This window comes from Sciurus vulgaris, assembly GCF_902686455.1.
Source record: "Sciurus vulgaris genome assembly, chromosome: 7".
NCBI classification, from domain to species: Eukaryota; Metazoa; Chordata; class Mammalia; order Rodentia; family Sciuridae; genus Sciurus; species Sciurus vulgaris.
The window spans coordinates 892,406-904,945 of NC_136467.1; the positions used below are offsets into that span (position 1 = coordinate 892,406).

Sequence of the window (12,540 nt, forward strand, 5' to 3'; positions counted from 1 at the left end):
CCCTTCTGCTCCAATGACCGGAGCCGTGTGGGCGTGGGCCCTCGTGCACCCCTGTGGGCATCAGCGCCTCTGAAGCACCTGGACGCTGACGTTTACTCTCAGGGGGAAGTGCCCTCAAGGGAGGCGCCCTGTCAGGATGCAGGCTCCGGGCCTGTGCTGGGAGCTGGCCAGGCCCCCACAGGGAGGGCTGCGAGGTTCAGAGCTAGGCTCCCAGCAGAGAACACAGTGGAGCCCAGAATTTAATTCCTGGCTTTGTACGGGTGACATCATCACTTTTGATTTTTAAAAAATTGGTTTTAATTTACTTAGAATCAAATCTCCTGATTTTTAGGAATTCATTTCAGAAAGCTTTAGTTCCCTTGTAGCTGCACTTCCAGAAGGACGATGCTGTGAGGTTCTGGCGGCAGCCTGGTAGGGTCAGAACCCAAGTGCTTTTGCGCTGGGCCCTTTGAAGGGGAAAAGACAGAGCCCTGGCAACAGGGCGCCCCCATGTCCTGGCCTGGGCCTGGGCTGCTGCTGCTCTGGAGCCCTGTCACAGTCCTGAGGGTGCAACACTGGGCAGTGTGGGTGGTCATGCGACCTCTGCATCAGCTAATTGCCCCTCGTGTGTCTACTCAGGCAGCACCTGTGGTCTCCTGACGGGTAGGTCTCAGGCCACCTGCTCTTACCCCTTGCAGTCTGTGCGATGGGCCACCTGCTCTGTGGCTCTATCATCTGGTCTCTATTTCAGACTGCCGGGCATCTCAGATCTGGACATTTCCTGGGTAGCTCACTCGGTATAGCTAAAGGTGGAACTGCTGCCCACCTCTGAATAATGCTCTTCCAGTCGCCCGCCTCCCAGGAGCACCGCACTGCTCCTGCAGACTCCTGGGGCCAGCCAGGGTGGGGCTGTGGTGGGAGCACTTCCCCGAGTTGCTCCAGAAGTGCTTCACTCCTCACTCTACCTGACCCCAAAGTGTTCCAGACTAGTGATGTAGTTGACTGAACAGAGCTGGGCCCTCCCTGTGCTACGGTCGCTGAGCAGAGTCCCTAACTGAACTGATGCAGACGTGGTCCTTGTGGCTGGCCGCAACAGGACTTTGCAAGTTTTCGACCTCAACACCGGCTGTAGTGCTGCAGTGATAGCAGAAGCCCATTCACGGCCTATCCATCAAATTTGTCAAAATAAAGTAAGTTTTCGGACAGTACGTGTTATGGTTTGAATCTTTAATGTCCCCTGCAAAACTTGTGTTTAAAGCAGGGTCCCCAGTACAACAAGATTTAAAGGTGGGTCTCGTAGGCAGTGGTGGACCTGGGGACTGTAAGGTCATTGTGGATTAGCCCATTTGTAAGTTGAATGGACTGCAGGGTGGCTGCTGTGGGCAGGTGAGGCATGACTGAGGGAAGTAGGTCTCTGGGGTTCTGCCCTTGGACTACATCTGTCCCTGGCTCTTCTGTTTCCTGGCTGCCCACTGAGCATCTTTCCTCCACCATGCCCTTCCACCATGATGCTTTTGCCTCATTTCAGGCCAGAGCAATTGACTTGGTTGACCAGGAACTGAATCTTTGAAACAATGAGCCCCAAATAAACTTTTCCTTCTCTAAGTTGTTCTCGTTATATTGGTCTCGACAATGAAAAACTGAATAATACAGTATGTTGTTTGTAAAATTATGAGCTAAAAGTGTTTAATAAAGTATTATGCTATAACTTTAGAACTACTGCCAAATTTGGTGTTAGTTTGTGTGAATCACTAACTGACTTAGGCCTTGACGTTTGACCTGGAGTCTAATAGTGTGCCCGACGTGAATTTTGGCACTTCTGTCTTTCATCATTTTGTGGTACGTTTGGTAGTTTGGTCTTTGCCAATGATGCCTCCACACCTAAACTTTGGTGGGGGTGGGTGCTGAGCAAGCCGGATGGAATGATGCCGCAGCCTGCAGGGCATAAGCGGCATCGGTGGCTTCTCTTTTGGGGTAGGCTTCCTGGATACTGCCTGCTTGGATGAGGTCCCCAGGTGACGGTTGGAGTCCTGGATTAAGAGGATCTCATGGATCTTATCCCAAAGGCATTGTCTCACCCCAAAGAACTCCATGTTAAGGTTTGACCTAAATGCCTTCTGCAGTCTGTTGGGGCTGAAGGATATTATTTTGCTAAGTGAAATTTTACTGCATTGAGAGGGACTTCACTGTCCAGAGTTTAACACCTTTTCCAGGCAGACTTTAAATTCCTGCTAACCAGAACAGGTGGTCTGTAACCTGCTGGGTGAATGCTCTACTCGGGTGCAGAGGAAGAAGTCCCTAGAATCGGGCTCTGTGTCCAGGAGGATGTCTTCACAGGGTCAGTCTTGGTGGCTCTGCAGAGTGGCAGACCAAGGTCATGGTCATGGTGGGTGGTCAGGGCTCTGGCTGGGGCCTGGGAGAACAACTTGAGAGGAGGAGCAGCCCCCCTGGCCCACCCTGGGCATCTATGGTCTTGGTAGGAGGTCTTTGAGGGTTGGGACACGTTTGAATTGGCATCTGTTTAAACTTTTACTCTTGAAAGTTCTTAGTGGGATGTTTCCAGTCACTACGGGAGAAGCTTTTCTGGTCTGCACAGCACCATGGGAAACACCAGCTTGGATAGAGTTGTTAAGGAAAAGGTGGCCAGCTTCCCTCTTTGTGCAGCTCTCATTACATGAAAATAGAGCTATTAAACCCTGTGCAGCAGGCTCCCCAGATGAGTGAAGGAATCCCTTCCATGAATTTCGTGACTTTTCTATGAGGCTTAAACAACAGACTTCAAAACCTGAGTGCTGCTGGTGAGGTCAGCACAGGGTGAGGCCCATGTGAGGAGGAGGAGCTACTGGCCTCGAAGTCAGGAGCACCTGGGACCATGGCCTAATGCAGCTGGCTGCCCAGGGGGTCTGCCCAGCGCAGGTGAGATTGACTGTTGGACTGGGTATTCCTCCACCTCTAAACAAATCCCTGATGGAGTGATTCCCTGGGAGCCAGCAACAAGTCCAAGGTCATCTTTTTTCTAGGCACTGTGATCTCCTTTCAGTCCAGGTACCACTTGGACAGCCAGGTGGTTCTGTCCTTGTGCGGCAGCTTGGAGGGGAGTCAGGCAGCCTGGGTCTTGCAGCCCGTGGGCGAGGCTTGAAGAGTGGCCCTGTGTGGGCGTTCGGAGCCTGGGTTCCCCAGGGCCCCTCCCGTAACCCCAGGGCCCACACAAACCCTGGGAAGTGAGGACTAGCACCACTTTCAAGTCCTCCCCACAAGCAATCTTACGGGTCACGTGTGGACTGGGCTCCTATGCCCCTCCTTGTCCTCACACCCACGCGGTTCATCCTCAGGTCCATTCTCAGCACCTGCTGCCAACATGTGCCTTTGATTCTCCAGGGGTTCCTGGATCTTTAAAGACAGAGGCAGACCAAACAGGCCCTTTCCTTCGCATGGCTCATCTTGCGGGTTCCTCAGGCGCTGGGCTGGACACCCCAGAAGCTGAGTCCAGTTCCAGGGAAGGCTGTGTCTTGGACTCTGCCTGCTGAGCAGGGTTACTCTTAAATACCAGGTGGCCATGCAGCTAGGCATCCCCAGCACTTTTCAGCGGAGTAGTCCAGCTGTGCCTGCTCTCTGATTTCCATCACTGTCCTGTGGCCTGGGTTTCTTTGTGTCCACGCTCAGAGGCATCTGTCTCTGGGTAGCAGGCTTTTCTCTCACTTTGCCATGAGTTTGCACTGTGGACACAGCCTTGTCATGTGTGTGGAAAGGTTTGGGACCCTCTCTCTATCAAGTTCTGACCCTCTAAGGCTAGATCCATGCCTTACTGGTATACAGTTGGTGCTCAGAAGTGCCTTGCTTAGTTGGAGCCTGCAGGCTGAGCCTGGCCATTGCAGGACGGTCCAGTTGTGGTTTGTGAGAGCTGCCTTCAGTGTTTATGGACACCGTGTCCACAGGACTCCGGAATCTGCTCTGAGCCCTGGTGTCCAGAGTTTGCACTAAGTGATGTACGAGGAGACTTTGAATCACCTTCCTAGCAGGGGCTAAGTGAGGTCTGAGTGAAGGTCAAGGGCTGTCACTTAATGCCCCAGTGATGACTTCATGGCTGCATTTGCAAATGGCACATTTCCTCTTTCTGAATGTCTTTCCCCAGAACATGGTTCATGCAAAGTGATTCTTAATCCACGGTGCAGGTGGTTGATGTTAATGACGTTAAGGTGTAGAACCCTTGCTGTGGAGCTGAGGCCTGTGGCCGCAGGAGGCAGAAGAAGTTGTACAAGCATGGAGGGAGGCGCCTGTCCATGGCTCATGGCGGCCTCGGAGGCTGCGTCGCCCCCTTCCTCACAGGCATGCCACAGGCCTGGTTTCCTGTGCTAGTAAATGGAAAGAATTCTAAAATGCTTTTTCCTACATAAACTCACACTGTCTTGGGCACAAGTGTTGCTTGAGTCAGTCCCCAACAGCAGAGCCTTGCTGAGGCTGTGTGACGCTGTGCCCAGGCCCCGCTGGGAATAGGGGGGCGAGGCCAGCCCTACCGCTGGCCCCTCGCAGGCCCTCCTGTGAGAGAGGTGACGCTGCTGCAGCTTGGGCACTCCCAGTGCAGGAGCATGGAGGCCGTGCCTGCTGGAGCCCCCACCGTGGCCCAGGGCTGGTGTCTGCACAGGAAGCTGCCTGTGGCTTGACCGGGCTCTGTGGCTGCGGCGCGGTGACTGTGGGCTGGAGGCTGCTGTGGACCTGGCCTCCTCTCTGCAACGTCTGCCATGTCCTGGGTGCGGGGCATGCTCCGGGGAGCAAGGGCAGAGATGACAGAAGAGGTGTCCTCGCGGCGCTGCTCTCCAGAGTCCCTCTCCCTGGAGGGACGTCCCCTGAGCACCACCAGCACTGGATGCACTCCCACACTCAGCGTGGTGTCTTCCACCCGGCTCTGACTGAGAGGTGTGCTTTCAGGTTCCCTGTACCTGAGTCGGCCTTTGTCCTCTCTTCTGCTGCTGGGGTCTGACGTTAGGGCATCGGGTTCAGAGCACATACTCTGTGTAGTGTTGATTCTCTTGGTATCTTTGAGAAACTTGGCTCTCTGGCTGGTTTTTAAAATGGATATTACACACATATGAAAATCCTGTGCTTTCGCTTTGGACCGTAGGTCTACATGAATGCCCATGGCTCAACCTTGTTAATCGCTTCTAAATTGTTCAAGTCTTCTTAATTTTTCATATGCTTGGATTTTTTAATAGTGGGATAAGTGGGTTCCCCTCTTCAATCTTGGCTGCCATCTTGTCAGTCCCCCTTACTATCTACCCACTTTTGCTGTGTGTGTTTGGAGGCCATGTTAGCAGAGTTAAGCTCGTGCATTTTGCACATCCATGAGCAGCTGTTTTTCAGAACAGTTTCTCCGCAGACTCGTGCACGTGCTACGCCACTCCACTCAGCTTCTAAAGAACTAGCTCGTGCTGTCCTTGGACTCGTCCTGCGGGACGTTCCCGTGCCTTTGCCAGCGGTGGTGGCGCATGCACTTGGTCTTGCCATGTGCTTTCTTCTTTGCATTTTGTGTTCCGTCCTTCCTGTTGGTACTTCCTGCCTTTCTCCTTCCTTGCCATCTGCCAGACAGGACAGACTGTGGAGCTCTCTTCCCCTGGGGCACTTCGGCCACTCTCATTTCTTTCTGCCTCAGTGCCTTCCTGTCCTGTGCTCCTGTGCTGTGGGCCTCCCGCGGGCTGCACTCAGCAGGAGGCCTGTGTTCGGGTGTGCACTGGCTGCCCAGGGTCACTGCAGGTGTGGGGCTGTGCACGGGGCCCCACACCTGTGCTCGGTTCCCAGCTCGTGGCTTGGGGAAGGGTGTAGTGGGGGTGGTGCTGGGGACGCGACGGCAGAGCGGAACCCAAGCGTGGCAGGACGTTGGTGCCACACTTGAGGATCCTCTGCTTCCTGCCCCTCAGTGGAGTCACTTCCAGGTAAACTGAGACATGAACCCTTAGGGACATCCTGCATTCAGCTTGTCTTAATAGTTTAGAGGAAGGCAGGACCCTCATGAGGCTTAGTGCATTTAAGTCGTTTTGAGCTCAGTGATTCTACAAGTGCAGTGCCCTGCAGTCCCACTGCACGTGTGTCTTTTGCCAGCAGCAGGGAAGGGGCAACCTAGGGCCCGGATGCGGCAACTGCCCTTGGAGCCTCCCCTGACCTGGGCCCCCCTGCACTCACCTGCGCTGTCCTCTCAGTGGCCTGCTAAGTATCTTAGGACGCACAGGGGTGGAGAAGTAAGGGCCTCTGAGTGCCTCCCTGCAGGGCAAGTCCCAGTGTGCAGACTGGCTTGTCATCTACGCTCTGAAGAGAAACTTCGGTATGCTGACATCTTGGCTTTCATCTTGGGCTCTTTCTGGCTCTGTGCTTCTTGGTGGCATAACATGTGGAGGAGACAACCTGGGACAACGTTTAGGGCCGGACACACCCTCTGCTTAGTGCGCAGCCTCCGCTGCTGCGTGGCGCGTGCACCCAAGGACGGCTTCCTTGATGGCGCGACCCTCAGGCGAGCTCTGAGGAGTGTGTTGGCACAAGCCGAGACTGCTTGCCCTCTCTGCGACCACAGTGGCACGCACAGCCTGCCGTGGACTCAAGGCTGTGAGGCAGTGTGGGGCTGTGCTGGGAGTTCTGAAGCCTGACTGAAATCATACGAGTCAGAGCCGTGCGGATCTGTCACTGTGAAGACTGAGGCGCTGTCCGAGGTCGGTGTCCTCTTGCCTTTGTTTACTTGCACTGGGAGGGAGACCGCAGGAGCTCTACCCCTGAGCTACAACCCCAGCCCCTTTGTGTTTTTTGTTTTGAGACAGGGCCTTGATAAGTTGCTGAGGCTGGCCTCAACCTGCAACCCTCTTGCCTCAGCCTCTGGAGTCACTGGGTTTATAGGTGTGCACCACTGTGCCTGGCAGCGTAATGTTTTTAAAGTCAGCTTTTAAAAACCCATCTTGATTTTTCCCTTCTGCTTTCAGGGATCATCATTCACAGCCCAACAGTCCCAGGCCTATAATCTCTTCCTGACTACAGCCATTGGAGATGGGGTCAGACTGTGGGACCTGAGGACCCTGAGGTAAGGCCTGCATGCCTTGCAGCACTGCTGTGGGAAGGCGCTGGAGCCAGGAGTGCAGCCTGGCCTCTCCCAGTGTGCTGAGGCTGTGGCTCACCTACCACAGTTGGGACACATTTCTGCCACCAGCAGGGTGCTTGTATGCTGCTCAGTCCCCAAACACACAGGAAGCCCCATCCCAGGATGTGCAGGAGACCAGGCCCACCACTCAGGGGTGCCGTCCAGCAAGGCCATGCTGCTTGACCCTTCCCTGGGGAGGCACGGAGTCTCTCTCCATAAAACTAGTGCCAATTCTCTTTTTAAAATGGTGCATAATGATTGCACAGAACAGGGGGTCTCATTGGGGCAGGCTTACTGGTGCGTGTGGTGTTGTTTGATCAGCCCACCCGCCCCTCCCTGTCTAGGAGGTGCTTCCTCAGGTGAGAAGGGTGCACACTGTCCTCCTGAGTCTAGTTGATTCACTGGTCACGATGCTCTGATGTTTTCTACAATAAAATTGTGTAAGGTCCTTAGCAAATAGTTGTTTGTGAACCTTAACTCCCTTGATAGACTGTTGTGCCTCCCTGCAGTCTGAACCCTCTACCTGAATGATTTGACTCTTCATTTCTCCTTTTCTGCGGTGCTGGGAAGTGAGCCTGGGGTCTTCACGTGCTCAGTGAGAGCTCTGGCATGATTTATGAGGTAGAAGGTTTGTCTTTACATTATGACAATCTCCAGAAATCACTATTAATATTTCCAATTGATTTTTTTTAATCAGTTGTACATGATAGTGGACTGCATTTATACATTTTGATAGATCTTACGTAAATGGAGTGTGATCTCTCGTTGTTCTGATTGTACACGTAGCAGGATCCCATTGGTCATGCGGCTGTACACGCACGTGGGGTACTAACGTCTGTTTTATCCTACGGACCTTCCTTCCTACCCCCTTCCTCTCCTTCACTCCCCTAAGGTGACTCTGTTCTTCCCTATGCCCCCCTTATTGTGAATTAGCTTCCGCATATCAGAGAAAACATTCTGCCTTTTGTTTTTTGGACTTATATCAATTATATATGAGAAGTTTATTTACTATTCTATCATCTTTGGGAATTTATGGTTTTAAATTGCTTTTTAAGATCTCTTTAATTGTTTACCATTGAGAAATTCTCAAACATAAGATGTTTTCAGGATGTGGCTCAGTGGTGGGGAGCTTGCCCAGCTTGTTTGCAGGGCCCAGAGTTCAATCCCCACATGCAGCAAAAAAAAAAAAAAAAAAGGAAGTGCCTTCATTGTCCATGGGCTCCTTTTGTGGAGAAAAGGAGCAGTGGCGTGCTTCCTCTGATCTGTGTTGAGATGTGTGTTTCTTACTGTCCTTACAGGTGTGAGCGCAGTTTTGAAGGACATCCAAACCGCAGCTACCCCTGTGGAATTGCTTTTAGTCCGTGCGGACGGTTCGTGGCCTGTGGAGCTGAGGACAGACATGTAGGTGGGCACGAGAGCCGTGGGACAGAGTCCAGCGATGCTGCCTCCTGACCCTAGGGCGGCACGCTGGGCGCAGACCCTTGTCCAGCTTGAGGCGCGCCAGCCCTTCACCAAGGCTTCACCCGTCCTGGGGCGTGTCTTGGCGTGGCAGGGGAAGCTCTGAGGGGCCCTTTCCTCAGTGCCCCCCTCAGGGAACAGGTGCTGTTGGGAAGCCTCCCTCCCTCTTCCCCGGCCCCCGCCACGCCATGCAGGCACCTGGAGAGGGGTCTGGTGCAGTGTACCTCAGCATCCCTCTGTCCCTGACACAGGAGAAGGTCTGGTTTTAGTTTTTCAGGGTTGCCAGACACTGCACCACCGTGGGGGGCCTCGGACTGAGGGGTCTTCTTGCTCACGGTGCTGGAGGCCTGTCAGTGGTCTGGCAGTGTGGTGGGGTCTGCTCCTTCTCAGGTATCTGAGGCAGAAACCGTCCACGGGGCACATTCCTGGCCTTGCTGGGCTGGGGCCCTTGAACCTTCTCTTCCATGAGTCTCCAGCGTCTTCCAGTGTCTGCAAGGAACAGACGGTGGAGAGCAGCAAGCAGCACGTGGAGAGGAGGAAGACTCCCAGCTTCATCTCACGCGGGTGGGCCCAGGGGACAGCAGGCTTCAGGTTCTGAGCCCTGGTCCTGGCCCAGGGGAGAGCAGGCTCCAGGTTCTGAGTCCTGGTCCTGGCCCAGAGGACAGCAGGCTCCAGGTTCTGAGTCCTGGTCCTGGCCCAGAGGACAGCAGGCTCCAGGTTCTGAGTCCTGGTCCTGGCCCAGGGGACAGCAGTCTCCAGGTTCTGAGCCCTGGTCCTGGCCCAGGGGACAGCAGGCTCCAGGTTCTGAGTCCTCGTCCTGGCCCAGGGGACAGCAGGCTCCAGTTCTGAGTCCTCGTCCTGGGCCAGAGGACAGCAGGCTCTGGGTTCTGAGCCCTGGTCCTGGGCCAGTGGACAGCAGGCTCCAGGTTCTGAGCCCTGGTCCTGTCCCAGGGGACAGCAGGCTCCAGTTCTGAGTCCTCGTCCTGGGCCAGAGGACAGCAGGCTCCAGGTTCTGAGCCCTGGTCCTGGGCCAGTGGACAGCAGGCTCTGGGTTCTGAGCCCAGTCTGCAGCTTCCTTAGGACATTTACAGGTGTGTGGTTCCGTCTTAGACCCATCTGCCACTGGGTTTCTTCCTCTTTTATAACACTTCCTCATCTTAGGGACGGAGGACTTGGGCAGGGTCCTGACAGGACGCATGCTGCAGAAAGAGGAGGGCTCTTTCCACAGGCATCAGTCAGCCTTGAAAGCCTGGCCCAGGGGTGCTCCTATCGAGAGGGAGAGGTCAGACTCCAGGGCAGCTGTTTCCGTCCAGCAGGTGGGGACGTGGCTAGCGCGGCGTCCTGGAGGAGGTGGGGGGGGTGGCCCCGCCCCAGGCACCGGTTTCTTGCTGAACGTCTTTGTGGCCTGGGTCACCACCAGGTCTGGCTTTGCCCCACACTTTCTGCCATGGGGACTTGGCTGTGGTTGAGTGTCCCATCCAAAAGCTCGTGTTGGCATTCAGAGGGGTGCCTTTAGGCAGGAACTCTGACCCTTACGAATGGACTGCCACGCTTGGACTGCTGGCCCTTGCCCTGCACCAGTGACAGCTCCGTCGGAGGGCCCTTGCCAAGTGCCTGGACCCTGGACCTTCCAGAGCAGCGGCAGAGCAGCTCTCTGTCCACCAGCCTGGGCTCTCCGCAGGGTGGCACGGCACTGGTGCGGGGAAGAACGGAGCTGCTGTGGTGGCTCCTGACGTGGAAACAGCGCTGGTGCTGGGGACGGTGCAGCCTGGGGTGCTCAGAAGATGCTGCAGGCATCTGAGACGCAGGGAGCACTTCTGAGGCGTGGCCAGAACGCTGGTGGAGATGTGGACAGCAACGGCCATCCCGACAAGGCCGCAGGCGGAGACGAGGAACCAAGAACGTGGCCCAGCCTGCTCTCCAGGTGCTGGGAAGACAGCATAAGTGCAGGGAGCCGGGGAGTCTGGAAGAGAAACCCCTTCGGAGTATTGACGGGGGCACATGGCTCTGCCACTCATGAGACGAGGGGAGCAAAGCAGACGCCGAGCTGGTGATGGAAGGGGAGGGAGGAGAGATTTGAAAAACCCCAGTCAGAGTCTCAAAGTGTGGAAATGTATCAGGAGCCCCAGCCAGGTGAGCGGCCAGGCGGTCATGAGCAGGAGGCCGCGGCTGGAGCGAGGCTGGAGCTGCGCAGGGTGGGGACAAGAGGACCCCGTATGCACTGCAGGGTCCCTGAGGCAGTCACTGGCCAGACTCGGAGCTGGGGCTTGAGGCCAGGACCATGTGAGGGTGGAGCTGCCTGCCTGGACCGCCAAGCCCACTGCCTAGGTGTGCAGAGCCTCTGCAGTGTCCATCAGTGCCCAGTGACCGTGCCTTGCTGGCTTGCAGATGGCCGGCCTTCCCCTGTCCTCCAGGGGATGGGGGAGGAGACAGGAGGGAGGGGGAGGGTATGCCTCTGGTTACAGGGACACCGAACCCTGGTGAGGCCATGCCCTCCTGAGCCCATGGGACCCAACTGCCTCCAGCAGCCCCACCTTAGATAGCATCCCTTGCAGCTTGGCTTTCACTAATGCTTTTGTGGGGACAAAATTCAGTCCCCAGTACTTTTAGAATACAGTTTCATGAAAATTCAAAAACTTAAGTGTGTGTGTGTGTGTGTGTGTGTGTGTGTGTGTGTGTGTGTCTCCCAGGGACCTCATGGCATCCTCAGGTCGCTGGGCTGCCTTCAGGTTCTTCCCATCTCCATCCTGCTTGGTCTGTTTCAGTTTACCCACATCTCTATGCGAAACTCCTCACTCGGAGGTGACTGGGGCATGGCCGTTCCTCTTTGCCTGTGTGTAGACTTGGACGGGGGCGTGGCTCTAGGTTTGGGGCAGGCTGCTGTCCTGGTGTCTCTGTTGGTCTCTGTTGGCTGCTGTTCCTTTTGTCACCATGCCTGTCCCTTTCGGATCTTCTCAATATGCTATGAACATTGTGAGCTCTGAGCTACCTTTCTTTGGGCTGTGGGTGTGGTTCTAGAGTGTGCATCTGCACTGGCCTTTCTTCAACCCCTTGGCACAATCGTCCACCAGTTCAAGGAAATGTGGATGTGGGCCCCGCAAGGGACCCTGTGTGCTTCCCGCCTAGTGCTGCGGGGTCACTGGGTTGTGCCATGCATCTGTGCGCTGACCTGCATCCTGCTGTGCTGCGCCGTGCTCCCCGTTGTGCCCCCTCGACCATTTGTCACTGTGGCCACAAGGTGTGCCAGGCCTTCTCAGCACAGCAACTTTCCTGCTGGGGGCTTCTGCTCAGGCCTCTGGCCGCGGTGGGCTCCTGAGCTCTCTGCCTTCCCACGTCCTCATGCCCTGGTCCACTCTCCCCCAGCACTGTGCCCTGCTGGTGCCGGCCTGCTGGACGGCCTGGGCATCTGAGACTGCTGCCCTGTCCTTCAGTGTTGTGGTTCTGGTGGACCTGGACCTGAAGGGCTTGCAGCCTTTGACTTCCTTCATGCCAGTTTTCTTCCTGGACACTTTCAAACGTTTCTCTCATTGTTTATTTCCAGGAGTTTAGAACTTGCTTCTAATTTCTCATATTTGTGATTCGCTAAGTGCTTTGAATCTGACATTTTGTCTTTCACCAAGTTTAAGGAATTTTCTGTCATATTTTTCCAAACATATTCTCTCTGGTGTAAATGGTGAGGAGGAGAGGCTCACCTGATGGAGTCCAGGCCCCGCTCATCCCACTGAGGCTGCTGTGCCCCTCCGGTGGCCCTGGTTTTGCCCTCCACAATCAGGAAGCAGGAAGGTCTCAGACGTGTCCAAGGAGGTCCAGAAGGCATGTGGCGGCCCTGCGAAGTTGGCTGGAGGCGAACAGGGCTTGTGGTGGGCAGGGCTCTGGTGCTTCTGGAGCGAGTGGGTGGCTGGGGAGAGCAGGGTCCTCCCGGAGCAGACAGGGCTCCCGTGCTCCAGGTCGACGCGGAGAGCAGGTGATCCCTTGGTTCTGAGTGGCTT

General features: G+C 55.4%; 1 protein-coding gene across 15 annotated transcripts in view; it reads left to right on the forward strand.

The window, feature by feature from the left end:
* Nucleotides 1–12,540, forward strand: part of WDR27 (WD repeat domain 27) — a 196,515-nt gene that overhangs the window by 87,508 nt on the left and 96,467 nt on the right. For 13 of the 15 annotated variants that reach the window (XR_013764887.1, XM_079146199.1, XM_079146196.1 and 10 more), the window contains 3 exons: nt 1,048–1,169; nt 6,939–7,036; nt 8,392–8,494. Coding sequence is in view for 13 of the 15 variants with exons in the window: in XM_079146199.1 (XP_079002325.1) it covers nt 1,048–1,169; nt 6,939–7,036; nt 8,392–8,494 (323 nt within the window). In the remaining 2 variants the exon portion in view is untranslated. Of the gene's footprint in view, nt 1–1,047; nt 1,170–6,938; nt 7,037–8,391; nt 8,495–8,820; nt 9,505–12,540 lie in introns of those variants that run through there. The other 2 variants (XR_013764886.1, XM_079146190.1) reach the window with 2 other exon arrangements.